The following is a 15,651-nucleotide window of genomic DNA, read 5'->3' as shown; positions in this document are numbered from 1 at the left end:
CTCCATCTGTCTGGTTTTATTTAGGGAGAGGACAAGCAAAACTTGTAGACCATGGAAGGCAAATTCTTTGTTTTGGCTACTTGCAGGTAGAATCAGCACTGTGGGGTTTGGTACGGGCGCCCGTGATGGGACTGAATAACGGGCAGAATTAGCTCATGAAAGTGCTTGTCTGAATCATTACCTTTTTTTTTCCCCAAAAAAAAAGATTAAGACCGTATACTGGAATAACTGATGTATGCTGCAGTATCATTTCCTATCTATTTATTTCTGTATTTTATTCTGTAATTATTTTTTTTCATTGCTTTAGACTAATAGGATTTAACAAAGTGTGAAAAACAAAACATATGAAACAGCTAAATTTTGAGGCTCTCAATTTGTGCATTTCTGGCATCCTATCAGTGCGTACCATGCATGTCATGCCTTAGAAAGAAAATGGATTTGCACATTGCTAAGGTTCAATATGATCCTCAGTGGCCATTTTTCCTAGATGTTACAGTTTTGCATGGTAAAGCAGAACCTAAAAATAGAAAGTAAACTGAACAGTGTGTTGGTAAAGCAAAAATTAAATGCATAAATAAATTCTGTAAGAACTGGAAAGGAGTTTCTAGTTTAAGGGAGCAAAAGCAGTTTGGTAAACTGATTTTCTCTGTTTTCCACAAATCATTCTTTAGTTAGTTTTGTGACTATAACGAGTAGAGTAATTGTAGATGAAAGTGATCATCTGTGCAGTTTTCTGGTTTGGTATTGCTTTGAAATCCATTTTCTCTGTGTTCAGTATTTCCAGTCCTCTGGCTTTGTCTTACTGTGATGACTGGGGGCTTGGAGGTCGCTCCTGAACAGTAAGTAATAAGAAGGATCTGGTTTTAAATCAAGCCCTCAAAGTTGGTGATAATTTTGCCCCAGGCACCCAGTTTGGCTTGCTGAGGAACCCAGATGTCTCCAACCTTTGTATGTGAAGGTGGATACTTCAATTATTTCTACTTACTTTTGGCAGCTGATTTGCACAATCACAATACCACGATGATGATTTTCATTTCACTGACACAGTTGCTTTAACTCAGTCTCTGCACTGGTTTTTGTCTGTTTTTTTTTCTTGTAATGGTCTACTTTTAAAGCAGCAATATCCAACTTGTAGCACCTTACTCGTTAGCTTTAAGTTCAGAGACATCCTGATGAAGCTGTGGCATGCAGCCAGGGAAGAAAATGGTAATTTATAAAAATAGATGGGTAATACCTGTATTTTCACTAGCAGCCAATTATGGCGAGTGAAAATGCCATGTGGAAACAGAGCACAGATGTCACTAGATGACAGCAGCAATGATACGAGCAGACTTTTCAAAATTGGGAGTAGATTTTGAATGTCAGCTATTTAACAGAATCCCAGCTAATATTGTGCATACAGGAACATATATTAAGCTGTTTGATTAATGTGTTATCTCTCACAGTGTAACAAGCCCGGTACAGGCTCTTTCACCTTCTGCATATTTAATTCATTTAGCTTTGCATGATGACATGACAGGAGCCATTAAAACACGAGCGCGTACACTCTGACAGACACAAATGCAGCTCTTTACATCCCTGGGAACAATTCACAGGGAAAGGTGTCAGACTTGGACGTGCTTACACTCAGATTAAAATGATAGCTAAAAATTTCTCATCACCTATGTTGGTAGGAGAGTCTGTTTCTGAAAAGAAACTCACTGAAGACTCAATACCACTCACTTGAACATCGAGATAACTCTCTCCATCTCTGTGACAGAAAGGTTTGGAGATGGAGATGGAGAGAGTTGTTCAGTACCACATATAAACATGTCTTCTCCATCTGGTTGCATTTTACTTGTTCTTGGATTCAGTGGGAAAAACATCTTTCCCTCCTCCTTTCCACACACTAAAATGAAGCCTGATACAATTTCCCCAGCCTTTTCTCTCTCAGCACTCTGGTACATGGTAGTGTTTTAGGAACATTCGCCCTTCAAAGTGATGAGAAGATTTCATCTGCTTATTTTGGGGTAGGACAAAAAAGATTTCAGCTTGGAACTGTTAAATGCCAGGAAGCAGGAAGGGGAAAAAAAAAATCCTGCATATTCACAGCAAATTTTGCTCCACAGGGTACTGAAGAACTCAATTTACTAAACCCACGAGAAGTACAGTGCCAGTCAGTGCTCTTGGTTCCAGCCAGCTCGTAGGGTGGGCACTCTGTTCAGTCAGGCTTACAGCATGAACTAACTGGGAGAGAATCCACCAAAGTCAGTATGTTGCAGTGCTGCCAACTCTTCCTAAGAGAAAAGACAAGGCTCCTGGCGCAGGTTTCTGCTCCCACATCAGAACTAACACCCCAAGGGCCTGACAACAAAAATGTTTAAGTTCTGACACTGTCCTCAATGCTGCTTCTGCTTTAATTCATAAGGAAAGCTGAGGGAGGGTAGTTATAATACAGAAAATAAAGCTCAAAATGAGATTTTTGAAGTTGTTATAGTGACAATAGTTTACACCTCCAGGTCCATTTTCCTAAATGTACTTCACTTTCTTATAAGCATTCTCCAGAGGACTTCTGAGTCCCATATCCCCCTGCTTTTCTGTGTGAATCACAAAATCTCCCCTTTGGGAGGCAGCAGTCCTTCCCTTCTAACTTGCTGAGTATTTCCATTGAACATCGAGAGTTAATCAACTATTCAAATCGACTCCAAACATAAGACTAAAATGTGGCAATACTCCAGCCGGTTGGGTGTGTAGAAGGGGAGGGGCGGGGAGGGATGTTCGAGGCAGGACGTGGACAAAGTTTCAGCTGCAATCTAAGTGAGTAAAGATGCTAAATACAGACATACACACTGGCCAGAAGGCAATCCTTACTTTCTGCTCTCCAACTTCCACAGCGCCGTTTGGAGATGAGTTAAAACATCTTCTGCTCCAAGTGCCTTAGAAAGGATGAATAAAATCTTACTCATGCGCTAAAAGATTGGACTGTCAGAAGGTGATGGATGGCTTTGCGATGTTCTCTGTAGGGCATTTCAATACCATAGACTCCAAGGGCTCTTGATTAAAAGGCGACATTCCCATTTAGGGTCCCGTCACCGCCTGAGCTTCAAACCATTATCATTCACCTGCACTGGCGCTCCCAGTGACAAAATACTTACCAAAATGTATAAAATACTAATTACTTTTGTCACTTTGATAGAGGTATAAAACACCCTAAAGCAAAGCTCTATTACACCGTGTGAGGGTTTGAATTCAGAATTAAAAATGCAGCCAAAGGGAGGGTAAGATTTTAATTACATCCCCGCCTCTCAAACATTGCTTGAAAACCTAGAAGAAAAAGACCCAGCAATTTTGTGACACGAGAGCTGCCTTTGCACTGGTGCTGCTCACTTAAAGAAAAAAAAAAAATCAAAATCCAGGAAAACTCAAATTGACTTTATCCTCTTCAAAATTACTAAACTTTCAAACACAGAAACAGAGCAACAATCTTCAGTAAAAGCTTTGATTTCTTCTCAAGAGATTTCAGATGCCAAACATATTTTTCCATTTAAAAACTTCCAAGCACTATGATGGACAAAGTTTTATAACTTACAGATATTTTAAGGGAAAAAAAAAAAAAAAAAATTACTATTTTCTATGGGGAAAAGCCTCAAATAAAATGTAATTGGGACGCAACTGTGAATAGCTGCACGCTATCCCAGAAAAGTGTGGTTTAATTTGCATTTGCCACAGAGCTCCCTTCGGCTTACATAATTGCAAAGGATCTCTCACTTTCCGATTTCGTTTGGTGGACTGGGACTAGTCCTTGTTTATAACGTTTGACAGTTTTCTTTATTAAGAAAATTTTAACTCGGACAAATTCAAGAGCTGAGTGTCATGCTGAAGCAGCTCTGGAGCTAAAATTTTCCATATGTTGCCGTATGTTTCATTTAATGGAATGAAAAAGCACATTAGTTTGTATCACCAAGAGTAAAACTGAGCCCAGCTAACAGACTATTTTGATTCCCCAAGAGAAAGAAATCTGCTAAATTGATGGACATTACATCTGAAAATGTATGGAAGTACAGTAGCAAGAAAGACTAGAGTAAATCACAATTGATTTTTTTTATAAAACCTGACAGTACTTTCCTTTCTCTATCAGAACAAAAATCAGTTCAGTCAAGGACTTTGGCTAAACTGCGCCTTAAAGTTTCAAAATGCATCATTCGATACAGAACAGCTAAGGTCAAAGAACGTCGGGAGGAAAGAATGGAGGCTTACGATACGCTCATGTGCTGTTATCGCTGTAATGCTGCTCAGGGAGCATATCAAAACCCCTCTGTCAAGTAACAGGCTGAAGCCAAGGCAGGAGAAGAATCCAACTCCATTCATCTACAACGTGCCTGAACCTGGGGCAAGGAAAGCAGAAAGATACCGGCTCCTATGGCTGACAGGAAAACAAAAATTCTGCAAAAACACTCGCTTTCCTGATTTTAGTATATTCTGTATAACGTTACCTGTTTGGACAGGAAACAAAGTGTGAGTATTCCCTCCAAGGCATTAATTAGTTTTGAGGAAAGACAGGTCTTCCAGAGCTCCTACCTATTTTTGTTAGAAAAAATGTATAGACCTGAACTAGAATAGTCTAATTTTACAGCCAGGTATTGTGGGCTAAACGGTGAACTGGTATAGAGAACAAAACTTTAGTTTTAGATTTTTCCTGTCTTTGCAGCCTTTATGCCTTCATTCTGGCTGTCTTAATTGTCACTGGAAGGAGATAAAAATTCTCACTCTGTCGCTGTTATGCTTCTGCTAACTACACCTCCTGCTGTCATAACGCACGAGTAAACATCACCCATCTTACCGCAAAGGCTTAGCACTCCTCTCCAAAGTTACTTGGAAGATTGTTTCGTTTGTGTCTAGGTATTTAGGACTGTCATACCAAAACAAAGGCAAATGTTAGGTACAGTGACATATGGAACAATCCACTGCTAAAGCAATTTAGAATGAAAATGTGTTTTGTTTTTTTTTCTACAAACTTCCAAAAGCTACCAAAGGTATGTGATATGAGAGAGCAGCAACTGTATCAGATGTTCCAGAAGTCCTTAAAAGAGGACAGGAAAAGAAACTACCTCTTAGGGTTTTTTTTTGAATCTTCAGACTAGAAATGTCACCCTTAGTGTCTGTCCCATATTATGGGACAAAAAAAAACTAATCTTGCTGTGCATGCCCTGAATCTGCTACGTGCACTTTTCTTCATCTAGCAGACTCAACACCAAGCGCTCCTGCTTTGAGCAGCACACCAGGTTCCCGTCATCACCAAAGCTGTAGGAGCATTATTATCCTATGGATGCCTACATTTAAGTGGATAATGAAAAAATCCTGACGACTGTGCCAAAACAGACAAGTGGCAAATTTTAATTGAGAGGAAAATAAGGTGACACAAGTACCTATTGTGCACTATTTTGAGACTGCCCGGGGGGGGAAAGGGAGGAGAGAGTTGTACAGCAATACTAATCTTGGGGCAAATTTGTGAAAGATTTCCGCAGAAATATTTGTACAAGCAGGTGGCTGTTTGCTCAACTGTGTAAGTTTTGTGGCAACACACTTCACCCTGATATTGTATCACTGAAGTTGAGGAACTGCCGCACATCTTGGAAAGCGCCACAGTTGAACGTTTTGCATATGAACTGGTAGCCCGACTGCCTTTTTTGCTGCACTTGAAGCAAAGCAGAGCTGTTAAAAGACCTGACTTTCCACTACGCTAGAATTAGAGAAGTCTGGTATGACATCCGTGATCATAGGTGAGAGGGAAACATTTCTTTAATATTTAAATACTTTCCATATTTATTATTTAGTATTTTGTTATGGATGGGATTAGAAGGACGTTTTAGGAAGTTTTCCACAATGAATTACTTAGTATACCAATAAAAAACCACCTTTGGGGACAGATGGAAGGGAGGAGCATGAAAGGGCAATTCTGTGGCTGCATCAAAAGCCAATTCTGGCTGCAACAAAAAAGGTTTAGCAAAAACCTAAGGAAACCTTCCAACCAAGGGAGAAAATGTAAGGATGCCAACTAGCATTGCTAGTTCTAGACTAAGTAACGAATGGCACTCAACTCAAGGAAAAAGGACTTGCCAGCAACTGACAATTTCGGATGAGGTCTGAGGGGCCTGAACACGCTGTGAGCACGTCAAGGCACAATAACAGCTTTCTCCTGTTCCAGTTTCTTACTCTAAGAGCCAGCTTTGCTGTAAGGACATCGTGGTGTTTCTCAGGGGGGAAAGCAATTCTATTAAACCATAAGCATCGTTACGGTAAAGGGAGAATACTAATATTAAAACATAGTCACTGAGTCTGGGGCTTCGTTAACACGCTACAGGAAAACGTCCCCAGTTGCGGTACCCTGAGCAGCCTGCTAAAGGACTGCTCGTCCAGGGAGCTAACGAAAAGCTCTTTTGGTCACGAGCAGTCATATAACTCACGTTAATTACTGCCCTAATTTCTGCACGTTCCATTTCAGCAGTATTTCACTGTAGCCCTGATGGTTGCAGGGCATAACGTTTCTAGGCAGAAGGATCATCTTTTATTAAATGCACCTGTTTATCTGGAAAATTACGACAAGCTTCTGGATGGACGGCATAACAATACACCTCTGGTTCAACAGGAAGACTTTTTACAGCACATAACTTTCACACAGCCTTCTGTGGGTTTTAACTCCCTCCTCCTTTCTCACAGGTGACAACTATTTTTGTAACACACTCTCCCTTCCTTGATGAACAGCCCCTGTACTCCTGGGATGCCACCAACCTTAATTCAGAGACAATCTAGCTGATACAGACCTAACGAAGCGCTAAGCAGATGTTCTCAGTCGGTGTTGAGCTTTGGAAAATGCTGATTCATTTTCAGATTTGAAAAAAAGACTTGTATGCTTGAAAGCTTGACTGATTTTTCCAGCTGTACCACCTAATTGACAATATCCGTACTTGTAAACCTTCTCTAACTTACCCAGAAACTCTCATAGGTGTCTCGGCCTTTTGCACCCTTCTCCTCATTCCTTCACTCACTCAGAAAAGCATAAATCTCTGGAAGCAGTAAATGAGGCTGCCATGATAACCACACAGCATCCTTACAAATATAAGGGCAGCAGTGCTGTGAGTGTGCTGCACTGTAAGGACAAAAATCAAAATACATACCTAGTGGAAACCCAGTATTTTGTCTGCTTAATAAAATCTAAGGGATATATGATATAAAACAAATCATTTCTGCTGCGTTTAATAAATGATAAAAGGACGGGTCTGATACGAGAGTCTCTTCATGTAGTAAATCCTACCAATAGCCTGTAGTGCTTTCCAAAAAAAGAAAAAAATATGTTTATATAATTTTATATATATATATACACACACTTTATTTCCCCAAAATGCTTCTTATCCAGAGCAGGATCTTATAATCAGCAAGGCCTTTTTTTTTTTTTTTTTTTCAAGTCAGCTGGTATTTAGGTCTTGGGGCAAGATGACTGGAAACCACGTAACTACAGAAATTCACTCTTCCCTGAACGACAGACTCTGTGGAAGACTTTGCTATAGTTTAATTACATATTACTCACAAAATAGCTTCCTTCTATCCATTTCCTATTAGTCTCTTGAATGAACAGTGATGCATTTTTATTACCACATAAATAGGTGTTATTAGATGGCGTGACTACATAGCTCTTTGGCTAGAGTTTTGGAAGGAAAGGATTTCGGATCCCTGCTTGTGCATTTTGCATTAAACTATCATATAAAATATGTAAACTGAAAAAACAAACATTAGGTACATGAAGAGGCCACTCTGACGACTGTGCTCAGTACCAGACTGTGCAGTCATTCTCTTTGGGCCAAACAGGGTCCCTCTCAATCCTCAGCTGCATCAGGGAACACATTTCCACGTGCCTCTCCCGCAGCACTAGCCTGGCTTCTAGTCTAGCAGTTAGGATGTGCATACAGAAAAGGGGCTTGAGGCCCCGCAGGCAGAGGCAGGAGCAGAAGGAGCTTCAAGCAGGGGACAGAAATAGCAGTTATAAGGACACCTGATACAAAAAAGAAGGTATCAGTGCCATAAGTGTGACTTCTGTTCTGAACCGGTGCTGGCATGATACCGGTGGCAGAAGCACACCGCTGAGGGCTGTGGAGGTGGGTAGGAGATGGAGATAGGAGAGTGGGCAGGGTGCTTAATTGTGCCTCCCGAAATTGCAGGCGGGTTTTCAGGGAGACAAGATTTCAGGGTGATGGACATGAATTCTGCCGTGAGAGCCCGGTGCGTTTCGCAATGCAGTGTCACAACTTTTTTGGCTTTCTACGGCCCTAAATAGACAGCTGACAACTCTGTTCTGTTTTCCTGGAAGGCTTAAAAAATGTGTTCAAAACACTGCCAGGCTACCAAAGTAATATCTCCATCAGCCTTTCTAAACCAAAATGAACACATTTACGTAACTGCTACTGAACTGAAATATTATCTAACACGAGCACTACACTTTACAGAAATGTGAAAAACAGTCTGACAGCTATTCAAACCTGCAATATCTTGTTAAGTTATTCCAAGTTTTCTTTTGTTAACCTGAACTTTTTAATGAGCTAAGTGAATTCTTAGATTGCTCCTAAGAAGCACTACCTCTCCGACAAAATGTCATGCTAAAGTATACGCATTAAGTGTTTTAGATTGTTCTTCCCCTTTCATAAGAAAATAATCCATCCAATTTTATCTCCCTGTGATAGAAGCAATGAACCATATTTATTATCTCTTTTAACCTCCTTGTATATTTATTAGGAAGCCTGGAATTGAGTACAATCACAGCAAGGCTCTCCATTATCACCCACCTGGAGCAAAAATTAAAATTCCCTTGCTAGGGTCAGGCAAGAGAGCAGGGTAAATAGCATGACACCAGCACGCTGACGCCCACAGTAAAAGCCAACACACATATGCTTTTGCATTTTTACAACATAACACATCTGTGTTTACTCTCAATCTCAAATCTAATCACATTTGGCTGGGGGGTTGGTAGTTCTCCGGGACTGGCATAGACCGGTTTGGAAATTCACATACTTTTGTGATTACAGATCATCTAAAGCCTTCAGTATGTGATAAACGTCAAGCAAAGTCAATGCTTAGCTCTCAGTTTTGACAGGCTCCCTTTTAATCCAGATTGCTGTATAAAAGCAACTCCCTCTTGTTTAAAAAAAGCTAAACCTAAAGCACACGCGTTGTACCTTTTGACACATTTCCCTGCAAAATCTCCTAATTGTTTTTAATTATTGCATTTCCCTGCCGGGGACTGGAGGTATTCTGCATCTTTAACAGATTTGACTTCAGATGTGCAAGTGACAGGAACCGGTACCTCGGGATAATCCCTGCTCTTGTTAGCGGGCTGCCTGAAAATAAGCTCTTCTTCTGGAAGAGGACAAAAGACCTCCTAGAAGAGATGCTTCATGTTTCAGCTGTTCACCGTCTGCTTCATCGCAGACAGCATCTTTGTGGTCTCACGTGTTTCAAAGGGCTAGATCGAAGTGGTAGCCCTTTCACTGCTTCACGCAGAGAACTGCAGGTCTGGGGGATTTTGAGTGCTCTGTGGTCTGGTGATGCTGCAGTGAGCACGATACCTGCCGGTGATGGGGCTAGCACACTGTGCCTGCTACTGCTAACGCTCTTGCGAAGGCAAGGCCACTTGTTTCAAGCTGGCTGAGCTCATTTGGTAAGAGCCAAAACTCTTGGGTAGGGATGTGAACAGGCGTGCAACGTGGCTGTACCTGGAGCAGGTCACCACCTCAGCAGTTCTTATCAGGGGCTAGCGAGTGACTGCTCTGTATCAGGACAGCCACGCTTCATCCAATTTAAATATTTTTCATCCATTTAATTCTATTTAATCAGGTTTGAGTTAGCATCCCCGGGGAGCAAGGGGATTTTAAAGGCACCCTTTGGAGCAAGCAGTAGCTCCATATTGGGACTGTTTCATTGGTTAAACTCACGTATTTTCAGTTACTGTCATAACCTTAAGGGCTGAGAGATGCTTAAAAAAAGGAGAAAAAGTTTAGTCTAGACCATAATGACATGATAGCTTTCTAATAAACTGGCAAATATAGATGTACTTATTCCTCCCTATTATCGTGCTCTATCAGGGTCCTGCTGTCTCTTTCCAGGCAAGCAGAATGGTGAGAAACACAAATTATTTATTATTATTTTTTTTAATTTCCAGCTACAGAGGATAATTATGCCTTTCTGTTACAGAAAGTCTTATGTGGAATAGTATTACGATAATTAGAGTAAGTTTGTTGTTACACAGCTTAAGCCTGTAAACCAGGTCTGAATTCCTAAGCAGTTAATTTTTCCTTTCAGATCAGAAAGTCATTATTATACCGTGCCATACCAGAGGAGACACTCGCCCCAGAACACGGGGAAAGCAGCAGTTCTGCTCAGTAGCTGCCGTCATACTCACTGATTCTGTAGTTAAACTCATCCTGCCTAACCTCGTTTTTCAGGAAATTAGAGGCAGATCAAATGGACTTTTTAAAACAAAGTTATTTTAAAATTGATTTGATGGCTTCCTACTTACAGTGATAGACTTGGTAAAACAGCAGAACAGGAGAACTGATTACATTTACGTATGGTTTGGAGCCCAATTCCACGCTATTTATGTCCTCGGGTAAGCTCTCTGCTTTTAGTGGACAGCTTCTGAATACATAACAGCAGCCACGCACATACTGAAGTCTCGCTGAGCAGTTGTCTGTCAGAACCCTCCAGATTTCAGTGCAAAATGGCATCATTCAGTTACATTCAGAATAGAAAAATGGAGCTCTAGGTACATCTTGGAGTCGCTCCTTCCACATTCATACTGTGCATGAGAGGAGCTTATTTAAGAGAGTAACAACTTTAAGCCGTTTTGACTTTTCTAATAACGTTGTATGGTTTCTCTTTTTGAGCATAAAATGAGAAACTCAGAAAAAGGTGTGAAATACCCATATGAGCACTAGTTACGTAAAACGGTTTCCAGTAGCACTGCTGCAACGTTCGCAGTCAGCGATAAAATCAATGCATTTAATAATGTGAGTACCTCCTAAATACCACTGAAATCTTGCAGAGGAGGAAGTTCAATCTTCATTTCCTAAATTGTACCAAGACCTGCTGTTGCTACAAGGATGGAGAGAGGAAGCAAAAGCCTTCCCTGTGTGTTTCTGTACTTTACAAAGCAGTTTACATCTGTTCAAAATGTAAGACAAACCATGATGTCACTCTCAAAGTGAGGCATTTCCTACATTCTTCATCACTCATGCATGAAGTTGTTTTGCAAATAAGGAAAGCAAATATGCTTTTCCCATAATATTTAGCACATTTTCACTTTGTCCTCTGACAAAATCACAGACTTTTTTCCCCAAATCCTTCTCTTACTTCACTGCAAATTTTGCCTTTTAAGCTCGTTAGCTGTCATGTGCGAGCGTTCTGTTTCATCAGTTACATCTTAATATTGAATGCGCTCCTTTGAACGCTTCCTGTTGCTCTAATCATCTGTGAAAGTAATGGTGTGAATATTAAGGTGGCAGTTTTAGATCAGTATCGAGCTACTCATTCTACCCCAGGTTAAGCGTTTGTAATTAAAAAGAGAAGGGACCTGGAGACAAGTCTGCCCCAGAGCTTCCGTTACCTCTGCCAGCAGCGGGGCTGAGCCAGCAGAGCAGCTATTGGAAATCTTTGGGCAAGGAATCTAACCGAATGGTGCTACAGAAGCCACTAAGCAGCACTGGTTTTGACACATGGAGGTTAGCCGTCGACATACATAATGATTCTCAACATTTAAAATCCCTTGCTGCAGCAAAGACTGCGGTACTTTCCGGTGGCACGACTGCACGGGAGGAATAACTGTGTAAGGCTAATAAAAGTGATGTAATCAATCTGCAGCCCTGCCTTCCTGTAAACTCATTTTTCGTTTTGTGTTTGGTAAATACAGGCATTGTATCCAAAAACCATGTGTCTCCTTCTGTAGCCATGACTGACAAGGCCCGTGTGCAGTGTTCTTCCAAAGCAAACATGACTCAATACCTTTGGGTCAGCAAGTCGTACAAACTATGAAGAATGTTTTTTGTTAATGCCTCTGGAGTGTATCTTGGAGAAAGTAGCAGTTCATATGCTAGACCATGTGTTGGAGAAACATGATCAAAATTGGGCTAAAACAAAAAAAGTATGCTGTGTGATACTTGTGCGTTCTTGTTTGTAACACACACAGGTACTCAGTCTAGCTGCTATCCTCAAGCAAAATGGTTGTTCTGGAAAATAAGCACATTTTTGGTGATTCTTTGATATCTACAGTCTTACCCTCCCTACCTACACGTCTTGAGCATGAGCACTGCGATAGCTACTCGTGACATGAAGCACACAAAAGAGAAACAAGCTCACGTGACTTGCGGAAGTTCCAAAAAACAAAACAACAACAACCCTTTTGGTTGAGTTTCACAGCGATGGAGCCACAGATGCGAGGAAATTCAAAGCTGGCACAGTGTGAATGTACTTTGAAGTAGGCCAGGCACGAGGGTCTCCGCAGAAGCTAGTAGTTAATGCAGTGGCCAAAAGCAGACGAGGTATTTCACAGTGCATTAGCAGAGTCCTCAGATCCTAAGTTGACCCTGCAAATAGTTAGAAACCTCTCGGCAGGGGTCCTCTTACCTGTAGTTTGCTAATTAACCGAGGAAATAATTTGCTATTTCTCCATCTGTTTCACAATGTCAGTTTATTTAAAATAGAAACCATTCTGTGCTGAGCTACAGCATGATATATTTGTCTTCTGAAAGGCTGAAAATAGGCTGTAAAAAGCTGTTAAAGATATCAAAGAAGTTAATTAGGAAACTGAACAGTCAGAAGAATAACAAGTGCTGCCTCCACACCTGTGCTGCCAGTGACGTGCGCTAAGGGTGTGCAAGTGTAAGATGGCCGGATGAAGAATGCTGCTTGTTTGGTGTTAGAAATAAACAGGCCTACACAAGGACTTGTGGAGATACAGACCGAAAGAGGTACTGCAGAGGAACGTGCCCAGTCATCACTGTTTCTAACGCAAAAACTGCAAAGCCCCCATTTTGTTTCTGTTTAAACTGGCTCGCTCCAGAGCCAGTCAGCAGCACTGGAGGATCAACAAGCTGCTTCTTGTCCCATTCCTGAGGTTACACACTTTCTGAGCCTCAGGTGGTTTTTTTTTTTTCCTTTTCCTTATGGGACTGATCTGCACCACTGAAGTCAGTGGATGTGTACGATGACTTGAACGTAAAGTTGAGAAATTCCTCCTTTCTGCACTCAAATCACTTGTGAGAAGAATTGCAAAAACTGTTTATCACACTATCAAAACCCAGTTCAGGCAAGAAATCGTGGGTTGTCTCATAATACTGGAAGCTGTCCATGGACTGAAGTTTGATGTGAGCTTCAGGAAACAGTTTTAGAGGCTGAAGTGTTTGGAGAAGTGTTTTTTTTTTTTAAGTGTAGAGGGCTTTATATATGCATGCACACACAGGCAGAGCGGTGCTCTCCAAGCTGAAGCTCCAGACTCGTATCTCTAACAGACCTTGAAAAGTTGTCAAACGTGATCATGCTAGGCAGTTAATTTTTCACGGTTGCAGTGCAGTTTGTTAGCTACATAAATCACTGTGGTTTGTGCTGCCTCTCCTAGGGATAAGCTCACCAGAAAAGGAAAATAAACTATGTAAATGCCACAGGGTGAAAACAAGAGCTACAAGAGCATCATTTGGAGCGGGGAATGGTTTCTGTCTGTGCCCTGGCATGTACACGATGGCTTCCAATTGTCTGGAGAAAAGATCTGCTGAAAAATGCATTCCTCCGACCTGATGGCTCATGTGAAAATAAGCAACCCAACAGGCAGTAGCACATACTTTGCGGCTATGCTACTACTACAGGTCATGAAATACTACCAAGAAAAACTATTTCTTGGATAAAATATAAAAGGGCTACCATTTTTCCCAACTTTTTTTTTTTGACCACTTAGCTACTGAAATCCTTCTAAAAGAAATCCAGACACTCTACTTTTGAAGTTTATACATATATTATGCGCACACGGTAGGATGTATTGACCCTGGGCCTCTTCCTGGGCACAGAGATGCATGAGGTGTTGCCTTGTGGTCTCGGGAAAGGCATTCTTGGTTGGGGATGGGGCCTGGGGAGCCATGCACTGGTGTCACACGGTGCTGCTACCACAGGTAGGAGGTGAGAAGAAATGCGCATTAATAACTTGTGGAGACAGGACAAGGGGTGATGGCCGCAAAATGGAGCACGGGAAGTTCCACATCAACCATGTGAAAGAACTTCTTCACAGTGAGGGTGACGGAGCACTGGGACAGGCTGCCTAGGGAGGTTGTGGAGTCTCCTTCTGTGGAGATATTCAAGGCCCATCTAGACGCCTACCTGGGCAGCCTGCTCTGAGGAACCTGCCTTGGCAGGGGGGCTGGACCCAATGATCTTTCGAGGTCCCTTCCAACCCCTTCAATTCTGTGATTCTGTGAACTCTCCTCCTGACGCTGCCCCCCCAGAATCAGGCTCTGAGGACCGAGTTTTGCCACCACACGCCCGCCGGCCTGTCCCTGAGGCACCCCGTGCTGTCCCCGCCGCCTCCCTCACCTCACGGCACCGCCCCACCCCCAACCGCCCCAACAGCCCCAACGGCCGCCGCGCGCGCTCCCCGCCGGCTCCTCCTGCGCATGCGCGGCAGGGAGGGGAGGGGGGAGCGAAGGGAGGAGCGGTCCCGCGCCGCGCATGCGCGCTGCCGCGCCGCCCCCCATTACCTGCGAGCCGCCGGCCGCCGCCGCCACTTTCTTCTTCTTGGCCGGGCCGCTGCCGGTGCCCGGGCTCGCCGGGCGCTTCTTGCTCCGCGCCGGGGCGCCGGCGGGGGAGGAGGAGGAGGAGGAGGAGGCGGCGGCGGCGGCGGCGGCGGCCGCGGGGAGCAGGCTCGCCATCGCCCTCCCCGTGCGGCGGCACCGGGAGGCGGTGGGAGCGGGCCCCTCCCCCTCGGCAGGGCCCCCGCCGCCGCTCCGCGCATGCGCAGTGTGCGCGTCCCCCCTTCCCTCAGGCGGGAGGCGGTTGGGGAAGGGGGGGGGGGGGGGGAGGGGCCGCCATGGCGCCCCAAGGGTCCCGTGAGGGGCTGTTGGGCGCTGCGGCCGCTCGGGGAATTAAATAAATAAATAAAAGATGTAAAAATAAAAGGCTGTGTTGGGACTGAGTGCGGTGTTTGGGGGGTGGGGGAGGTAGCCCCTGAGGTAACGGTGGTGTGTTTACAGGCGGGTTTCTGTCTCAGGTCTGCCCCAAATAAGACAAAGTTACACTTAACGCCTTCAGAGCGAGTCCCGAGGCTGTGTCAGCCTTCTCACATCAGTCACTGCAATAAAACAAAAACAGCTGGCTTTAATTGTTCCTTCAGCTGCAGACCAGGAGCTCCAAGGAGCCTCCTGCTAAGTGCTCCCCATTGCTGTCCCCGCGCTGACTGTATAACCCATTACAAACAAGCTGCAGGTAATCATGGTGCCCATTAAATTTCTCAGCGTATGACTCCGCAGACAGATATCCACAGTCAGCTTTCTGGGTAATCCATCCTGTGACCAATTTGTCTGCTTCCAGGTAGATAGGCACGCCGCACAACGCCCGGCTCTGACGTGGCCGGTGACTCAGGCCGGCAGT

The 15,651-nt window shown here is 43.4% G+C and overlaps 1 protein-coding gene across 1 annotated transcript in view; it reads right to left on the bottom strand.

Annotated features, from left to right (window-relative positions):
* INO80C (INO80 complex subunit C) overlaps positions 1-14,992 on the bottom strand; it is a 30,252-nt gene extending 15,260 nt beyond the window's left edge. Inside the window, exon 1 of the mRNA XM_082753107.1 lies at positions 14,763-14,992. Coding sequence (XP_082609233.1) covers positions 14,763-14,933 — 171 coding nt within the window. The 5' untranslated portion in view covers positions 14,934-14,992. The remainder of the gene's footprint in view (positions 1-14,762) is intronic.
* Between the last annotated feature and the right edge of the window lie 659 nt (positions 14,993-15,651).

The sequence above is a fragment of the Aythya marila genome (assembly GCF_965140915.1).
Source record: "Aythya marila genome assembly, chromosome: 2".
NCBI classification, from domain to species: Eukaryota; Metazoa; Chordata; class Aves; order Anseriformes; family Anatidae; genus Aythya; species Aythya marila.
This window is presented reverse-complemented; position numbering and strand designations above follow the sequence as displayed.